Here is a 21336-nt window from a genome sequence, read left to right on the forward strand (position 1 = left end):
TGTTGAAGATAAAGTAGACTACTGCATTATCTTTCTAACGCTGTACATCCCCAATAGGGGTACGTATTTCAGCTTTTCTAATTCTTTTTTTTCTAAATATCCTTCATTTTATGGTTGTTTTAAATAGGTGCCAAAATAAAAAAAGAAAAATGATTTTTTTTTACTATTGAGACAGGCTACAGATTCATTTGAATTTTTGATGGAAATAATGATAAGGTTGTGAAATTAAATATAAGAATTACAGACACAAAATTTAAATTGTAAAGCATACATGTTAATTACAGCTCATTAGCTTATTCTTTTGTTTTTGAATAACTCAAATGTCCATTGTGGTAATGAAATGGATGGAAATAATTTTCTAGAGAAAATTATCAAGGGAACAATAAAAAATAAGCTTAACCCCAACACTCAGTTTTAAAACCGTTAATTGTTGGGGAAAAATAAAACACATGGCAATTATGTATTAGCCATTTATTTCAAGCTACTTGTTTAAAATATGTTCTAACACAATTGGCGATACTGTAACTCCATTTTATTGTAGTGTGATTTTGGTTTTATAAACCTTTACCTTTACCTTTCACAGTGGAAAGGCTGACACATTCTATTTCATCCACTCCAACCCTTTCAATAGCACCTTTACATTTATTTCACATGAGGTGATCTTTTCACTTACTGATCTTAAACATAAAATGGTATGAGAACCTGCAATAAGGAACGAGTAAGAATTTCTATCTGTTGTTCATGCAAACAGATAGCTGCCACATAAACTAAGTAAGCTAAACATCTCAGAGGAATAGTTTAGAAATGGACAGCTCTATTTAATTGACCACACTTTGATCTGCTGGGAGCCTGCATATGAAAGCTACAGTGCTGAATGCAGAAAAATGTGCACCAGGATTTGAATGAGATTTCTATATTTCTACACATAAGGACCACCACTAAATAAAATAGCTATTTATTGAAATAATTAACATGGTTATGAGCAAAAAATGTTCAGAATGTTTTCTGTGTTCTGGAAACAGCACTGAGCCAAAGGCACATATTATGGCAAAGCTCAGAAATATATTTTTTTAGTTTTTTTTGTATGATGGACATATATACTGTGTATAATACATTATATGTACTGTATATACAGTATTTAGAAAAAGGTGAAGAACATTTCACTTTATACTTTGTCATTTTTGCCATATTATATTTCATAATATGTCTTCTATTTGTTTATGTATCCCTGTTCAATTGTTTCAGCGGATGAATGCTCTTATTCTCAACCAGATGATGAGAGTGAGGATCACAGTGCAAAAACAAAAAGGAACAAGTATGTACAGTAGTTACTGCATTTGCTGTGGTAACATAACTAATATATAATATAATGCACAGGAGCCTCTGAACATCAGGTGGAGAAGTAAGAAAGTGCTTCACCAGTTGAATTAAAGGGAGACCAGTTTGTGCAAAGATAGAGTGGAAGCCAGAATACCAGGGTTAAAACCATCTTCTTACAAACAGTGCAATGGGATCTTGACAAAATAGACCTCCACCAGCACCACTTAGAGCTGCAGCCAGGATTCTTTAAAAATCTCCAATCCAAATACTGGCCATTCCCATCATTGCTTAGTTTCTGAATTCTGACAAAATCAGGCTAAAAGGTTGAAATGCAAGTCCTAAAATTTAGGATACTTTAAATCAGGAATACCAAATTCAGGATTTATAGATCTCTTTTATACAGCACCTGATAAGTACCTTGTATAAATAACAACTAAATTGAGTAACTAATGAAATATTCCTTTATTCGTTAAACTCAAAAATGGATTTTTATCACAACTGGAGTATCCAAGATAGCCAAGATAGTACAGTATCTGCATATTTCTTTCTTCCATGTTGATAGAAACATCATGTACTGTATACCATCTCACAATTAACATATAAAATATTACATTTTCAGTTTTTATTGTTCATTAATGTTTTTCACAGAAATAGGATTATCGTTAAGCATAAATAGTTCACGTACACTTTACAAGCAGTTCATCTAAATTCCAAAAGTTTTACAAAATCATCACCTTTTGCAACTGGTCCAATCAAGATCTTACCAGTAATATTATCAGTAATATTTTCCTTAGTGCTTTGTCACTTAGAAAATGTAATTTCTTATTTGCCCTATACTGTACCATACATATTAGAAGAAAGTTTTCAATTTAGAGCAGAGCCTGCTGTTCCAAAGGAGTGAAGCTGTACCCTTTCTGAGTAAAGAAATGTTATGGAGTGTCTCATTTACAGATATAATATGAAACACATATAGTTTACCCTGGAGACTTTCTTAAATGAGTTTAATCCATCATAGCATATTTTACCACCTTTATATTTTCAAAGAATATATAATTAACCTTAGCCCTTGTAGCATTCCAGGATTCTTAGATGAAGTATTTTCTTGGCACTTCAGTTATTATTTACCATCTGCCTTCTCAGCTTGATGCCATAACCTCTGATACCTGTCTAAAAATAGAAGCTTGTCAAATAAATGACAAATCCAGCTGCTTTCTCTAGGTTCTGTACTGTAGCTACTCATATATTTTTGTAGTGTGTTATATTAGTTGTTTTTATTTTAAACAAGTCTTCAAATTCTTCATATTGCAAATCTCATTTAGATATAGCCATAAATGATGTAATATATTGACTGCTATTTTCACTACCTTTTGTATTTACACTAAAATATTTATATGCAAACAAAGATATATTTATATTTATATTTTTATATTTATATATATATCAAAGATATATAAAGTGTCGATTTTGTAGAATTCTCTCAGTGCCACTATGAAAGTTCCTAATGATGTTTTTTTGTTTTTATAAGAATTGAAGAACCTGCGCAATCTAATCAGGAAAATGATTTAGAAGAGAAGTCTGCCAAAATATCACCTCACCGAACAATTCTTCCTTTAGAAGTACGCATCACTCACTTCAGAGATATGCTTCTAGAAAGAGGGGTAAGGCTATATTCATTGTTTAAAGTATGTCTTTTTTATTTTTATAGGAGATAAAGACTGTTTATTCTAGTCATTATTCAACCCACCACATGTTTCTGAAGGTGTTGAAGCTGACTATCTTGTAAAGTTGTAATAGTTTAAACATAAGAACAAAGAATTCACTGCATTGTGCAGTAGATTTGTTTTTTGAAAGCTTTGTTTATCTAAAATAGTAAATATTTAAATAGTAAGTAATTATCAATGTGTAATTTTTAGAAATGTGTACTGTATGTCAACACTTAACCATCTTTTACTAAGACTATAAAAAGTATTTTATAATCAGTTTTCTCAAAGACAATTTCTTATGATGTTGTGCCCATAACTGAAAACTGCACATAAGGTCTAACTATGGCATTGCACCATTTCACATTTCTTTGTCATTCTTGGTTGTCTTTTATTCAATTGCTTTGTAAATCTAAATGCTTCTATCATTCAAACACTTCATCCCAAGGATTGCAGAATTCATCTTTTGTAGGATTTCAGTTCATGCTCATTTCAAACTGTGTGAATAAGAAGCCTCCTAGCAGCTTAGTCCTTTTCTCCTATTATTAGTTTGAGGTAATGCAAAGATGCCAATCATAGTTGAGCTGATGTGCATCAAGCAAATTAATTATAATGAAAACAGATTAAAATCTATGGATTTCTTAACTATGAAAGATGCTTGTGGTAGCTCGCCCTTCATTGCAACTGAACTCTTCTTCACTCATACTTTATAAATCAACTGTGCAAAACTAATTTGTTATATTACCAATATAAATACATAGTTAATTAAATATTCAAAAATATTTATAAAAATGCTGTAGTTCACCATGTAATGAAAACATTACACAGACTGAAAAAGGATGTCATTCATTAATTCATTATTGTCAAAAAATGCCCTCTTTGACAGTTATCATTTGGTTTAACTAGTATTCAAGCGTTGACATGACATTGGTCAATGCACCAGATTCAATCCAACATTTCAGAGTTCCAACATGCACTGTGCAAACCATAATGCAACAAAAATGGTGGTCAATCAAATAAGATTTTAATGTCTCACATATGGAAAAAAGAAATTAGACAACTCCATTGTAAGCCACCAGTCATCTTTACATTATAATAAGTTCATTTCCAGATATATAGTTATATAATATAATAGATGTGGTAATGTTAAATCTTTTTTACACATTTACTTGACTTATTTTTGATTGATAAAAGTATCAGTTCAGGAAAAAAAACATAATTTTCCTTTTTTCTATTCTAGGTATCTGCTTTTTCCACTTGGGAAAAGGAATTACATAAAATAGTATTTGATCCTCGCTATCTCCTGCTGGGTTCAGAGGAACGAAAACAGGTACAAAATGAAAGAAAAACATTATTAAAAATGAACCTTTCCCTTGTAATGCTGTTTTTGATTTCAGTGATTTGTAATCCCCATGACTTTTTTTCTCTGACTTATTAATGTCCTGCGAATGTAACCAAGGGTCTAATATCTTATATTCCCACACAGCTTCCTTCAATAATATTTGTTAAATAGTTTACTCAGCTGTCACACTGGGGATTAACATTTTCTGTTTTACCATACTTTTTGTCTATTGAATTTAATCTTACAAGAAACACCTTTCAGGTTTATGCTGTCTTGTTAAGAACAGTCAGCATGATTTCTAGGAATGTATGTTAATTAGCTCCGGCCATTTAATAACAAAGGAAGCAGATAGATGTGAACAGATGAGTGAAGTCAAAGTAAACTGTAAATATCACATACAGCATATCAATCATATGAACCATTAAAGGAGAAACTGCTGTCTGTGGCTGCTGAAATAGAATCATATCTATCCAGCTGTCCATCTGCTTTTACATATATGGGCTCTTACACTTTAAATATATATATATATTGTCTTTATTTTTATATATGGAAAGATGCTTAATGGGCACAGGTAGAGAGCTAAATATGTGTCTGTTTTGTATATTCTTGTGTCTTAGGTGTTTGAACAATTTGTTAAAACAAGAATAAAAGAGGAATATAAGGAGAAAAAGAGTAAATTACAGCAGGCCAAAGAGGAATTTCGGAAACTTCTTGAGGAATCAAAAATAACATCCAGGTAAATGAGCAATGTACAATGAAAAATATGTTGATATTCAAGATGTATCATACCTTCGTTAGATTATTTAAATAAAACACTTTTTAAAATGATAGATTTATTTTTTTACTTTGCTTACTTCAAGGAGAAATTAAATTATTTGAAATGTATAATCTGTCATGTAAATAAAAGAAAAAGAAAAATCCAGAAAAGGGAACTTTTTATTTCATCATCTAAATTAATTAAACATGTTCCTTATCTATCTGTAGATGTACATAGTTACTTTAAATATTTGAACATAATTTCATATCCAATAGGTTTTTAATCTACAGTATTTTTTAAATTGCTAACACAAAAAAAGAAACATGATTCGCTAGAGTATCAGAAGCAGAAGGAAAAGCCAATAATTAATTTGGCCGGTATTGTTAAAACATGCAATGGTGAGAGATTTTGTAGGATACTGTGAATTGTTTACTGTCAGCTTGAGAGACAGTAGGAATATGCAAGCATAGATTTATTTTCCATTAACAGAAATATCTCCAACATCCATTGATCCTGAGTCATCTGTGTAGCTGTTACCTTGTGATACATGTATTCATTGAGCATATTAATAGTATAGGGTGTCAGTGGGATTGTTTATTAAACCAAAGCAGAATTGTGTGCTGTGGAGCTAGTGATGCTGTGTGGTTTTTCCTTTGTTTCTCATCAAGTGAGACACAAGCAGCTAAGACTAAAATGTAGAAATTGCCCCTTCAACTTATTTTCCCTCACTATCAATTACCTTTTAAATTGTCGGGGATAGGCTCTGCATTTAAAGTACTACAAATAGGATTACAATAGAACAAAGTCACTCAACCAGTGTTTTTGTGTGCTGTATTGTTGTGTTTAACACCAGTTTTGCCAAACGTTTCATTAAATACTTTAAAAAATAATAAATCATATTATATAAATAATGAATAAATTATATTTTAATTGATTTTATACTTATTTTGTGTCCAATCCTGGAGTCTGGAGGGCCAGTGTGGTTGCAAGTTTCTAGGTCTCTTAACAGCAGCAGTTCCTAAAGAGCAGTGAGAAGTGGTGACAATAGTCCAATTAAGCCAGTAAGAAATGACTTAGGTCATTAAGGGCTGAGTGGAAAATCTACAGACACGTTGGCCCTCAAGGATCAGTATTGGACAGCTGTGGCCTACATGATTGATTACATATTTGCTATGAAATATATATAAAGTCTTGAATGTTCTCAGCGAAAATACAAAATAAATGCAGCACCTCAGGTAACAGAAAGTGAACTGATTTCCAGAATGGAAGCAAAATATTCATTCTCTATACTCAAGAATGTCTAGGATTGAGAACAGTGAAGTGAACAGAATTGTTGGATGATAAAGAGTAGAATCAGGAACAAAAATGAGCAGATTTCAAATAAAAAAAATTAAATACACTGATCAATATCAGCCACATAAACAATTTTAAAAACAAAATGTATCATATGACATTTAATTTCATGTATCTTGAATTGATTTTCCTTGTAGGTCTACTTTCAAGGAATTTTCTGAGAAGTACGGCAGAGACCACCGTTTCAAGCAAGTACAGAAAAAGAAAGACCAGGAACATTTCTTCAATCAGTTTGTAAATGCTCTGAAAAAACGAGATAAGGAAAATAGACTGAGGCTGAGGAAGATGAGATGAAAAGGCATCGGCTTTGCAATAAACAATTCCAAATACTGTGAAAGGATTGCCGACCACTACATCAGATCGTCTATTTTGTAAAATTCTGATCAATATTCCAGTGTCAATACTGCAGAGGAATCCAGTGGAATACAGTTCTTTCATACTTCTTTAAAATTCCCAATTTTCAGTTTTATAAGGCTAATGTGTGAAGCCATTCTTATAATATGAAGTAAACAAGTTCTCAGAGATTAAATCTGTTTCATATTGAAGCTCTTTTTAAAAGGTCAGTGTTTTATTCATTCATATCACAGTGAAATCATTTGAATTATGGCACCAGTTATGCAAATTGTAATATATACTGATAGACGTTGAACATGTAAAAAATGAATATTAGAACTAATACCATTTGTTGCATTTTTAATGCCTATCAATAAGTACACATATACTGTATAATCCACTCTAGATTTGGAAGTAAGAAAACCTGTTCATATTTTAAATATTTGACAGTAAATATCTCTGCAGCATCAATGAGTTCAGCTGAAGGTATTGTATATTGATGGATCTTCAAATGTTGTTGTCTATAAGTGCATTGTTGTTTAAACAAAATCATGATATTGTGACCAGCTATTATCCATGTTTGGCATTATCTTTATTGAGTGGATAAAAAAAAAAACAGTCATGACAATGGCCATACATGTGCTCAACATCACTATGTGTATATTATATAGAAAGGGATTGTTAAGATTCTAAAAATGGACTTGTAATATTGTTTTGATTTTGCAGTGGTTGGTTTGTTTGTTCAGCTACCAAGTATGATATAAGTTATTGTTGTCTTTTATTAATAAAATAAGTTTCAATTTATTTTAAATTAAAATGTGAAGTTTTTTGTGGATACTGGCAGCTTGTAAAAATAAAAGCAGTGAATAATCTCCCAAGGACCTTTTGGAACCAAAATATGTTGTGACTTGTACTGGATAACAAACATGGTGATTATTGTATGGGTTCTTATCTAGAATGTTAAGGTACTTTGTGTGCAAAAAATCAAGGTGTTCAATAATTCCTTGTTCAAACAATGATTTAGCCTATTATTAATGAAACATTCCTTCACAACTGACCACGGATGACATGAGTCTTTAATTTAGCAGGATAATAATAAATAAAGCATTTCCAGATGATATGAAAAAATATGTGAAAAAAACTAAGGATGTGTGCAAACTGTAATAGAACTACAGCAAGGTTTGCTTTCACTGATCATTGAATATTGAACATTGATCTGGGCAAGGAGTGATCTCATTCAGATGACATTTAACATCTACAGTAGCTCACATGTAAAGTAAAAAACACAGCCAATGTGTTTTTGATGTCTTACATTTTCTTATAAAGTTTAATATAAATTCAGTAAGGGGAGTTCCGTTTCAATATCAGTACAATTTTGAAGCAGAGTATAAACTGCTTAGTGCAGAGAATGACTGCAGTGGTCAGATTGATGAAAAACCACATGGTATACAGTTCATTTCACTGTATTCTTTAGGCTGTAATAGTGTGCTGAAAGGTTTGAATGAAGCTGCCAATCGGGATTACTCTAAGGGCTTTTGGGCACAGTACATGTACCATAAATGACAAAAAGCTCAACCTTTTAATTAAGAGGAAACTTGCTAAGTTTCTTATATTTTTTATTTTATTTTATTTTTATTTTTTCCTATTTTATCATTTTTAATATTACATTCCTGGATGGGAATCTGATCTCAGATCTGTTGATCAATGTTCACCAGCAATAAATTAAACAAAGTAAAATGCCTCTTTTGGTGACACTAAAATAACTAATTCATACTACAGTAGGTTAATAATGCTGCACATCATGTTTTTAAAAAGTATTGAATTGAGAAACCGCTTTACTTAGTACACAGATTTGCTTTAATAGCAGTCAAGGCAAGGAAATACTATACAGTATAATGCATTACCACCTTGTAGCCTGATTTATTCAAAACTTGGACACTAAGCAAGGTTGATGCCCTCTTAAACAAAATTTCTAAATTACAATTTCTACTACTGTATGTGGTACCCTCCTTTGATTAGATACTAAAACACTGGTCCTAATTACGCTACATTGTCATTAAAGATCCCACAACAGTTTGTAAGAGAAGAGGTGCTTATTCCAGTGTCCTGAGTAAATTCTACTTTGTGCTTACACAATCTAGTCTAACTAATGTTCCCCCTTAATTTGTTTTCCCAATGATCCGCTGTGTAGTGGGGATGCTGGTGCAAAATGGCTGCCATGTGTCACTGGTGGATGAAATAAATCCTCTTCTATATTTGAAGAACTTTGGTATCTTTTGTGTTGAAACATGAACTATTATCATAGAAATCTCCTTATTTTATAAAACACGTTTACAATGCAGTTTCTACACCATTGTTCAATTTTTGAACATTTTCAGTTACTTCAAGTCTCATTGAAATTTCAGTTAATGAAGCCAGCTGAAGGCCATAGGATCTTTTGATTTCCTAGTAACCACTTTCGTCCTGAAGGAATGACTAAAGCCTAGAAGAATTCCACATAGGGCCATGTCTTTATTGAAATAAAATAGTTCTTTTACATTTTCATAGGCTTTAAAACAGACATATGAATATTAGACAAGAGACATAACTAATATGCAGTGGAAATCTGAATTTGCCTTATGTTTTGTTTTTCTTCAAAGTGAACACAATCCAAACCAGTTGGAAACAGATTAAAAATTCTAAACTGCACACGATATAATGAACCTGGTCATTTTTATTAGTAATTTACTATGCCTCCACCAATAGCCCATTAAACATTTTCAACCAATTACATATAACCTGCAAGATTCACAGGCTATCTTCGCCATGGTGGTGGAATTTCCCAGTAATTCTGCTGTTTGGCTGTAAGTGCTCTATCAACTTGAAACTATAAAAAGAGTATGCTTAGCTGCCGTGTTTGATTATAATAACCCTTTTAGTAGCAACCTTATGTCACAAGTGAAGAATATTACTTGATAAAAAAACAAATTTAAAAGAATTATTTAAAACACATTTTAGACCAAGCTAGCTGAAATAAAGTATTTTATTTACATACTTCAAGCAAAGATGCATCTCCATGTTCTTTTACAGCTTTGAAACTTTGATCAATATGGAAGAATAAATCCCACTATCCCCATTGGGCTGAATTGAGATAAATAAATTAAAGGAAATCTTGATGCACTACATCTAAATTGGAGAAAGGCCTTTTAAGAAGCAGTGTGAAAGGGGAGGAGCAGAAAGATAACTAGCTTCTTAGTACCAGGAGACTTAGCAGATAAAGAAGACCCTGTGCCTATTGATTAGTTACAGCATGGAAATAAGCTTAAATCTTTGTGTGACAAGGGATTAAAGCTGATATCAGAGAGCTCAGGGGCTGTGCAGCACCAGAAACAGAATGTTACTGTTGGTTGGATACCTGAAACAAAACGTTCAAGACTAGGTATCAAAACTTTCACATTTGTCCTGAAAATAATTGAAAAAAAGAATCTGTTATTGTAAAAAGTACACTACACATTAGTAGTAAATAAAGAGAAAATAAAACAGCCAAACATGAGAATTTAATGATACAGTAAGCTTTATTTACACATGAAATAATGAAACAAAGTATATCCCAGCCCTTTTACACACAGAATCCTGCTTTTAATGTGAAATGGTTAATGTGCTTATTCTATAACAGCCTTTGTAGCATTCATAGAAGGTAACACCTGACAACAAATTATTTCTTTGTGTGCATATCTTATGTAAATATTCTCAGTACAAAGAAGCCACATTTTCCCTGTTTTAATCAGGTGTTCTCGAGCAAAACCAAACAGTACAGTTCATGTTTTTTTTACTATCTCCTAGGCATCAAGAACGCCCTTTGAGCAACTGCACTTTATTTAAGACCAGATTCCACTTTGTACAGTATACAGTATATGACTTGTTCTTTACATTAATACATGGTACAGTAGGTACTATAAAAGTACAATTTCACTTTCTTAAACTAAAAGAGTCACTGAAGTCAGTAATATTTTTTATATTGTGTGTTGCTGCAGGGGGTGCTGTCACCTGCAGGCCATAATATCAGTGGGGCCTTTACAACAAAAGCACCCTCAATTCTTTTGAACTGTTAATACACAAAAGTTTATTAAATGAGAAATAAAGTTCCATCAATAAAAAAAAAAATCAGCTTCTAGAAATATTCCTATTTAGACTAAATTTCAATACAGGGGAGTAGCAAAAAACTGTCCCATTGTGAAAAGAATAAGTCCTTTCTACTTTTAATTTAACAGTGTGTCTCTTTTTCTTCAATCTGTTTCTTTCCATTTATTAGGATAGGTGTTTGTTCCCTGGTTGTACTTCCATCAAACAGTTCATATTTGAGTGAGTGCTCATAGTTGGCTTGGTGCTCATAGTTCTCACTGCTTAATTGGAAAAAACTTTTAGTTCATCCTCACAAGCAGCAGGCGTTAGTGAAGTAGTTGCATTTTTTCATTTTCTCAGATGCAGGACAGTCACCACATCTCTTGCCCAGGACTCAACTTGCATTCCTTAATGAAGGTAGAACATCTATGCCTTGTTTGTTGTGCACCATCTGCTGGGTGTTTTACATCATTACACTCATTCCACCATTTTGATGACAAAAAGCTTTGTGAAGTCTAGGACACACTTCCTACAGTACCACCCCTCCATGACAGCACCTCTAGTGGCATCACAATTGTATTCATAAAATCAAAACTAGAACAGTGTTATTTTTTGCATTTTAAAATTTAAAGTTAGGAGCACTCAAGACCTTAATTTTATTTTTAATGAATGCCTTCCTACAAATTTAAGATACTAATAATCAAGTTGACATCAATGTGTTCTGTTTTTCGATCATGTGCAATTGACAGGTCACAGCATGAATTACAGAATATATTAAATTTAAAAATGTCCTATTATGGAAATTACACAATTCACATTTTTGGTATTTCTGAATGATTAATTGTTTACAGTGTAACCAAGAGAAAGTCCCTCCTGTATAGTTATTTTCGCATTGTCAAATTGAGTCTAAGAGGAAATGTCAAACTATTTTTGAGAATGACACATTACTTGGGATGTCTGGGATGTTTGGGAAGCCCCAAACCTACATGTCATTATTGTAGGATATGAAGCTTAAGATGTAATGAACAGAAAAGCTGTCCACATAGCCATCAAAATAATGATATTGATGCTGGTATTCCCAGGAATATGGTCACTGCTGAAGACTTCTGTTAACAGTAAAAAAGTCCTAAAATGAAGAAATACAACTATATTCTGCAAACTAACCAGCTAGAGAAATACCAACAATAAATATAGAAGATCAGATGCTTTGCTACCAGAAAGCAGATCAAGACAGAAGTATACACTTTTGGCTGTCACTTTTCACTATTCTGTTCACTTTTTTCTCCTTCATGAAGAATACAATGCTATGGCAATAATTTACAGGATTTTAGCCACTTTGCTTTATGATAATAGTTAATCATGATAGATGTTAGTTTAAGTAAATAGTTTTCTATAGACTTTTACCTTCATAAACATATACAGTAGGTGACAGTTATGACAAGGAATACCTGACAGTAAAGGTTGTGGATGATATACTGTATATAAAGTGCAATACAACATTTGGAAAAATCACAAAACTAATGAGGAATGGATTTGTTTTGTACCCAAATGAAAAATATAGGCTTTATAGACTATTACCTTTTTAAAAACTACATGTGATTATTATGACATAGAATTTGTAATACTTATGTATTAATTGGTGCTGTTTCTAAAATCTTTTGAGACAGCTGTGAATTCAATTTACTTACTAAAAAAAAATTCTTGTTTTGTTTTTAGTATATGAAAAATGTGTATAAATATTTATATTTTAAAAGGGTGGGGATTGTTTGTGGTAAAGCCTCAAGAATAAAACATAATTGCAGGAATCTGAAGTGACAGATGGGCAGATGTTAAAGTTTGTAGTGTTTTGCAGACTAACTCCCCAGCCAGGCATTATCCTGATGGTAAGAAATATTTGGATCTGCTGCCAATTGGTAATAAAAGCTATGGTTGATAATAACTTTTAAAATCCTATTCCTGCCAAGTTTAAAGTACCTTCAGAAGATACACAATAATTATCTCTATATTTCATTTCTAATAAAATACAGTGCTGAAATGTCATATTTGGATTATTTAAAATTTACAACAGGATTGTTAATTAAAGAAAAATAGTTTTCCTGTGTTCACTGGAATATTGCATTAAATGCTTTACTTTTAGAGCTTTGTAAACATTTTGGGCTAATGTGCCCCTCTTAAGTGATACTCATATTAGCAACTATTATAATATGCTGTATAATTTCAAATTTTGCATAATGTTCCATCCTTAAACTGTATTACTCAATATAGTAAATTGTTCATATGTGGGATGAATTTTTTATCCATCCAGATAATTCTTGCATACCTCCAAGCAATCATGGAAAGGAGTTTATACATCATTCCATCTTTTCAAAGAAACATTGTCACTATAACCTCTTAACAACTATGTGCATGTTATACAGTATCATGTAAGAACATTTGAAACATGCAGCAATTATGCAATATGTTTAAACTGAAATTATAAAGTAGCACACACAAAAAATCACTGCAATTGGGGAATTAACAATTGGCACTTTTCCACACTGGAACAGCTGTCATTTCTACAAGTAGAGCTGGTTCATACAAGGCGCCCTCTGGAGCGTACTTAGAATGGCTAGCAACAAGCCTAAAGCCAATACACATTCTAGCGCAGGGGCACTTTTTCGTGACAAAGTGTACCTTTAACCTGATATGACCTTGAAAAAGAATCTGTCAAGGCAGACCATTGAGAAGCTGCCATAGGTCTGTGAACCAAAGCCTACTGTACAGTATATGACAAATAAGGCTAAAAACAGGTCTGGTCTGGCTAGTAGAGCTGCCCTGGAACACTTAAAAAAAGGGGAGCCCAGATCTGGGCTGAGGGGTCCCAGATCACTGAGCATGGATACTGAGGTGGGTAACAGCTGTCCTGTGAATTAAGATGCCAAATACATGTGAATGCAAAGCTAAAATGGAGCACGTGTAGCACACACAGTGTTGTCCTCAACAATGCATGTAGCATGATCAGGACCGAGGTACTGTACAGTATATGATGCAATTTTGTAACACAACCATACAGGCAGTGACAGGCAACTGTCCTGCTGTATTTAAGCTGTTCCCCCTTTATTGGATGCACCCTATAATGTGTATAAGTGGCCTGTATACACAGGGCAATAATAAAGTTAGGTACACAGAAGCTACTGAAAGATATACAGTAGATGCCTAAGGACATGGGAGTACAGTATATAATGCAATTAGGCAAGGTACAGTAGCAATATCATGATGTTGTGATCACCAGATTTATTGCAATATGAGACTGATTGCTATTAAACAATATGGAGATATTTTTTGCTTTAAACTCCTGGAAAAAAATAAAATTACAATATTTAAGTACAAGGTAAGAAAATGATAGTATAGATTCATCTCAGATGAATACTGATACGTTTACATGATAATAACAAATGCAGCTAATTTAATGATGTGTTGTACGTGTCAGAGTCTCCACACAACCACGCACTCGCCACCACATTCCAATGCGCTCTGTTCACCGCAATTAACCCATTATCCAACCTCTTTTTCCCTTTTTTTTCTACCGCACCTCTCCATGCTCACTTTTGAGTTCTACTCGCCTGAGCTAAACCTTTCTCGCCGCTTGATTGTCTCGCTACCTTGGATTACGGATTTTGCATTCCCACCGACTACGGACCTGTTTTACGGATCGGAATTGGTTATCGGACTTGACTCTTCTGTTTACGGATCTCTGCCCTCCTTCTGACCACGGAACTGTCTAACGGTTTGGACTTCGGTTACGGGACACTCTCTCTCTACCCTTTACTCCAACCCCTCACAGGGTCTGAATTTGCCACGTACTGGTCCCTGATAATATGTTCATATTGTAATTGCTCTCCTTATCATAGGTTTTTACTGTGTCTACTGTACCTGTAAATTCTTGATTTTCCTGATATTCAAATGCAAAAGCTTGTGGAGAATTGCCCTAGTGTTTTAACTATCCTTATTCATACAGTATGTGAATCAACAGGACTGTCATCACTGCCATTTTATTAGAGCAATCATAGATAACAGCTACTGTATAACACTGTACTGTTGAATGACATCACATTGGTTCTTGTGGTTGGTTGCATGTGTGTCCAGAACGTTAACATTTTTTACACATCAACCATAGTTCTGCAATCTTTCAATTTCATACCTATCAGTTTTAAAGAATTGGAGATGCTGGACACAAAATGAGAGCAGAAGTAGGTATTCATGTATTTCCTTCCATGCAATCACTGTTTAACAAAAATTATTTAGTATTTGCTGGACCATGGTATGACCATTGTTTGTTTGCATGGTGTCTCTTTCTTCATGTGTTAATGTGAGTATATTCAATACTTATAGCATACAGTAGGTTCTGAGTTGCCACAACCCTTACCGTCAACTAGTTACTATGTCATAATTGATGGATGGTTTAGTATTTTGCATCTTAAAGATTAAAAGTAATAATTATAGTGACATCTGACTGCTTTCAAGCTCTGCATTGAAATAAGAAATAGAAAATTTAATTACTGTATAGCCATATACCTTTTAATTTAAGAGTGAAATGTGACCTGTCACCAAAGGATAAGAGATGAAACGGAGGAGAAAATTAAAATGCTAAAATATAAAACATCTGAAACTCTTAAGGAACAAAATGAGCCAGAATGTGGAAAAGATGGGAAATAAAGGAATGATATGAGGGAATTTAAATGCACCAACTAAAAGGAAGAGTGGTTATAGAGTAAATAACGACTATGCAGAAGCGAACAAAAGAACCCATAGAGAGAAGAGAAAGCAAGAGCATGCATGCAAAAAGAAAACAACAGAAGACATCAAAATAAGTATTCAAAAAGAGAAATGTAGATGAAGAAAGGGAGTAAAGCTGTGAACTAAAACAGGTAAATAGCAGGGTATGGTAAGGAACTGAAATGAGAGTTCATGCAGAATAGTGGTAGTTCAAGTTCTTAAAATAAAATATTAATAATTGCATTTCTCTCTGTTTCTTTTGCTGAGGGATCTCACAGAAAAGCTATAGTAATAGTCACATAAATGCTCATTATCTGTTCTGATAATATAATATAATAAATGAAACTATAATGCACACCATGATTAATTTAACATTTTGACTCGCCAAAACAAAGTGCCCTTTGACACAGTCTTCCTGCTTCTCAGGAGGTAGTGAAAAGTCATCATCAAATACTGCTTTTGAAATCTGCAAAATGCAAGTACAGTTTGTCAAAATTATGACACCACCTGGTCATTAGTCACAGGGTTTGAGATCTTTTGGTCAAACTACCAATTGTACTTGTGCTTTGAATCTGTAAAATGTTATACATATATAAAACTCTTCCTGGTTATATACTGTAAAGTAGTTAAATATGTTTAATTAATTTAAAAAATATATAATTATATTTTTTTAGCCTTTTCATATGAAATACAATAATTTTAGTGCTGGAAAAGAAGAAAATGAAGATACTCTCAGCCTTTGTAGTAAGACATTTATGATCATTTTAATAACATAGGAAAGCCCCTATAAATTTTATTTAAATGTATTCTGCTCCCAGCAGTACTATATGGCATTACTCTTGCATAATCATCCTTCCTCAACTTTAACATCATTATATTTCCTTCAGATGCCAATGTAATTTTTTACTGCCTATTTAGGACACTTCTCAACTCAAAATATCTCACAAGGGAAATGGTAAAGATCACCTTGACCTGAAATGGAAGTAGTACTGTGTGACATTATTTGCATATATTATTTTAAATTAAACCTAATTTGTCTTTGTTACTTAAATATGTTTGAATCATTAATAATCAATTATTTGTTAGTATGATCAGATACAGAAGACTAGAAAAGGGAACAAGAATACTGTGCTGAGATCATGTACAGTACCATGAGTCTTTTTTATGGAACAATTTTTAGAAACTGTCAGAGCGATTCTGCTTCGCCACCCAGCACTATTTGATTTTGTATACTGAAGGCATAAATACAAGATTGTATTGTAGAGAAAATGTCTTGGCAAAAAATACACCATTGCACTCAGCTAGAAATGTTTGCATTTTATTAAGGCTCACAAGGTTTATATTTCAAACATTTTCCTCTCTGAAAAAAGAATAGTGGACTTCTATGAAATTATTCCTACAAAACTCTTTATGAGGCAGGGAGAATAGGAATATTAATAGATTTGTATGGAACAACAAAAATCTTACACCACTACTATGACTCTAATAGGAACTGAGTTATTGATATAAAGATACTTTAAACTAAGGCTTTCCCTCAAACTAAGGTTTGAACTCATGATTTCTATAAAATCTTGGTTACAGTCTCTAAAAGATAATACTGTTGTTCCACGGCTAGTTGAAACTGACAGGCAGGAATCCAGTTGCAGGGACTTGGTGATCTTTGTTGGCTCAGGAGAAAGATGTTGAAGGTATTCGGGACTCACTGGAGACAGCTGAGGAAGAACAGGAATGGAGTTGAGTTTTGGCAGACAGCGTGAAAGAATTGTGGAAACTACAGACACGGTTACGGGAAGATGCCATTAGATCAGGAAACTTACTGGGACAGAGTGGAGTGCAGCACTTCCTGAAGAAACTCAATGTCAGAGCACCTTTCCAATGGCCTAATGTGTTTTAAATAGGGAGAATTTAATAATAATAATTCCCTACCCTTATATACAGTAGAGCTTTTCTGGATGCTTCACTCAAAGTGTCAGCTTAACAGGTAATGGGGACCCCTCACCACCACTAACAATGTGCAGCACCCACCTGGATAATGTGATGGCAGCCATAGTGTGCATAGTGTAGCTATAACAATATTAGCTCTGTTGTAGGATATACACTCACCGCACATCAGCTCTCAGTGGGGAGGAGAATAGAGTTATGAATCCAATTCAGATATAGGGGGTTTTTAGGAGGCCATGATCAATGATTAATTGGATGACGGATTGAAAACAATGCATGAGGAATGCATTGGAAAATGGCTTGAGTATGTTGTGATGACCTTGGGACAAACGCGATCACTCATTGGAATGTTTCCTGGGGCAACAGACAGCTGCGAGCTGCTACCCACCTGGGCAAGTATAGTACAAGTATATAGTATGTTATGTGACATGATGTGAAGATAACTATAATGCGCTTTTAGAGGTTGTAGTGCAGTGGCTGTGGAGAAATTCTGTAAGAAAAATAAATTGTGATTCATGGTTTCAATTATTATGACATACTGTACAATAAATAAAATGTCAATTTTGTAGTATTGAAGTTTTGGGATGCATTTGTAGGGACCTTGAAACATTTGTTGTATCTATAACAATATTAGCTCTGTTGTAGGATATACAACTAAAATAATTCCCCTGGATCTCTAAAGCAAGATGGGCCAATAAATTTATAAAGGATAAAAGCAATAAACATTGCATAAAATTTCATTTTAAAATAAGACACAGACAAAATAAGTGAATATGTAGTGTATGTTGTTTTATTAAAGTTTAATCAGTTTCTGTAATCTGATGGACTGCTATTCAATCAAACTGCTTGAAATTTCCTAAGAAGCATTATTAATGTTTCATTATACAGTTATTCATTATACATATATGAACATGATATCTTTATTGTGGGAATGTGAAGCTTATAGTATTGTTCAATAAAAACAATGGATATATGTGATTGCTTTAAACTCATCCAACAATGTCTTTCTTTGAGATAATGATCATACACTGCATGTTTTTCTCTTTAATGAAATCATAAATATTATTTTTCACATTACTTTAAAAATAGTGGTCTAGTTTGGGATGACGAAAAAATTTCATATTGACAAGCTTCGCTTTACATTTTTTGTTATTGCTACACTGAATCAACACAACAACATCCATTTAATTTACTTACGTTATTAGTCAGTACTAAACCTTTTACTCCAGAGAAGTTTTCAGGGAATAAATTAATGTAATTCTGGGCTCTTTGGATTTTGTGATTACAACAGCAAACTGTATGTATATCATTTATGTGTTCATATATCATCAAATATCCAGGGTATTTTAAATTTAAACTATATAATAATATTTTTCAAACATTCTCTTAATTTCTGAGTTGGCTTCATATTTTATTAAAGTAAAGGAAACATGAAATTTACTGACCTAATAATGAAACGATTATTTCACTTATGAAAATAGCTTATATTTAAGAATCCAACCATGAACTATTTTTCTCCAAAATGAACAGAATTCACTTCTTTTATAAACACAAATGGAACAAATTTTATTCTTGAGTAGTTAGTGAATACTACAGTATAAAAGTCATATACTGTATACAGTATCTAAAATAATTGTCATATTCTGGAGTTAAAATATATATTAAGGAACAAGTAAAAGTTAATCCCATACTGAAAAATAAAAATAAGAAATGCAAAGTTTCAACTGTTGGTCCTTCTTAAAGTATGGAAAAAGACTCAACTGTCAAAACGTTGTTTACCATTCTATTTTTCTGTGTGAAATTAACTATTACTTGTTCCTTTTCATCCAAAAACATACACTGATGTAGCTTCCCCTTGAACAAATATAAACTGATGGAAAAAAGAAATGCAACACCTCCTCCGCCACACTCTGGCCCTCCCGTCTGCGTGGAACAACCTGAAGAGTGACTCATCCGTGAAAAGGACCTGATGCCACTGCTGACAAGTCCATCGCAGCTTCTGTCTGGCCCAAGCCAGTCAGGTGCGACATCTAGGAGGTGTGAGCAGAGAGCCTCTGACAGGTAGCCTTGCTCTCAGGCCAGGAGCATGGAGTCTCACTGTCCTGTCACTGATGCGGGGATTGTGTCTGCTGGCAGTTTAAGCAGCAGTATGGCAGATCTGGAACGATCTCTCAGATGGACCAGGCTGATGTGTCGGTCCTGCTCTGGTGTGGTCACTCGAGGGCGACCGGATCTTGGATGGTCATTTGTCCTGCTGGTCTGCTGAAACCTTCTCTGCAGTTGGGACAAAGTGGAGCGCAGAGACATGCAGAAACCTTTTGGAAACCTTTTGGTGGGGAGTAGCTCAAAAGGGGAGAAGGGGCACTTTCTGGGGCAGGATTTATTACATTAGAGTATCCTAGACACAAATAAGTGCCCGCTTGTATTTCTGTTTTTTAATTTTACAGAAAGTTTGGATGTGACTTCAGAGGCATTATAATATTCACAACCTTGGCAAAAAAAAATGGTTGTCCATGATTGCTGATTAGGTTTGATTCATTTAATTTTGCCCATGGAATTACTTCTCATATAGCCTGTATATTCTTTGTAAATAGGGTACAGGGAGTTTTGATATTCATCAAAATTTAAGTCGTGCAACATTTACCGATGTAATCATTTTTGTGAGGCAAGACTCTTCTGTTATTGAGGCGTATGTGGAATGTAACCTAAGGAACTGTTTTTTTTACCTTTTACCTGTTCGTCTGCCGTTAGCTGTGACTCAGTTATGAATCGATGTACTCCTTTTAGCTGCCTCCCTAAATTCTTTCTTTCTTATTCTTCTTTTTTCAGAAGGCATGCTCTCCTGTTTCTGTGACTGAACCGTATATAAACAACAAAGAATATGCATGTTAGCTGTTAATATCAGATACAAAAAAGACTGGCTTGTCTACTCAGTTAACTAAATTTTCCTAAGGAAATCTCAAATCTAGGTAGCTAAGTAGCCATGCAGACAATAAAGTGGCGAGTTTGTTGGTTTGCAAACTTAGAATAGGTGAATGAAATAGTCTTTCTTAAACACAAAGTGCTCAATACGACACCCTTGGTGTGTTACTTTTGTACAGTCCTTCTGAAAAATCTCTGTATCCTCTCACTGTTCAAAAATGTTTAACACAACCTCCAGAGGTGTAGTAGCCTACGGTACGTTGCTTAAAGCTGCTTTTTCTCCGCTTTTTACAACGAACACAAGACAGGCACTTGGGGGTCAATGCGGTGGCTCTGTGGCTAAGGATCTGCACATGTGGCTGGAAGGTTGCCGGTTCATATCCTGCAGCCAGCAGAGGAATCCTACTCCGATGGCCCCCTGAGCAAGGCCCTTAATCTAAACTGCTCCAGGGGTGCTGTATAAATGGCTGACCCTGCGCTCTGACCCCAAGCTTTTCTCCCTGTCTGTGTGTCTCATGGAGAGCAAGTTGGGGTATGCGAAAAGACAAATTCCTAATACAAGAAATTGTATATGGCCAATAAAGTCATCTTATCTTATCTTGCGCTGGGATGAGATCAGTTAGGTCCAACATTTACTTCTTTAACAGGAGATCTGTACTAAATACAGAAGCAGGATTGTCAAGTGGCGAAAAAAATGAAATCGGTTGGACTTTTTTTCAACAAGCGAAAAAGGGCACTTGGGCCAATGAAGGCAAACGGGCAGGGGCTTGAGCCACTGTAGCCATCCAGCTTTGCGTGTCCCTGGTAGAGCG

The 21336-nt window shown here is 33.9% G+C and overlaps 1 protein-coding gene across 1 annotated transcript in view; it reads left to right on the forward strand.

The window, feature by feature from the left end:
- The window catches only part of tcerg1l (transcription elongation regulator 1 like), a 96628-nt gene extending 89022 nt beyond the window's left edge, over positions 1 to 7606 (forward strand). Inside the window, exons 10-14 of the mRNA XM_088916410.1 lie at positions 1246 to 1315; positions 2846 to 2978; positions 4261 to 4350; positions 4980 to 5098; positions 6610 to 7606. Of these exons, the coding sequence (XP_088772536.1) occupies positions 1246 to 1315; positions 2846 to 2978; positions 4261 to 4350; positions 4980 to 5098; positions 6610 to 6766 (569 nt within the window). The 3' untranslated portion in view covers positions 6767 to 7606. The remainder of the gene's footprint in view (positions 1 to 1245; positions 1316 to 2845; positions 2979 to 4260; positions 4351 to 4979; positions 5099 to 6609) is intronic.
- Positions 7607 to 21336: the final 13730 nt, after the last annotated feature.

Source organism: Atractosteus spatula, chromosome 5 (genome assembly GCF_055471065.1).
Source record: "Atractosteus spatula isolate fAtrSpa1 chromosome 5, fAtrSpa1.hap1, whole genome shotgun sequence".
Lineage (NCBI taxonomy): Eukaryota > Metazoa > Chordata > Actinopteri > Semionotiformes > Lepisosteidae > Atractosteus > Atractosteus spatula.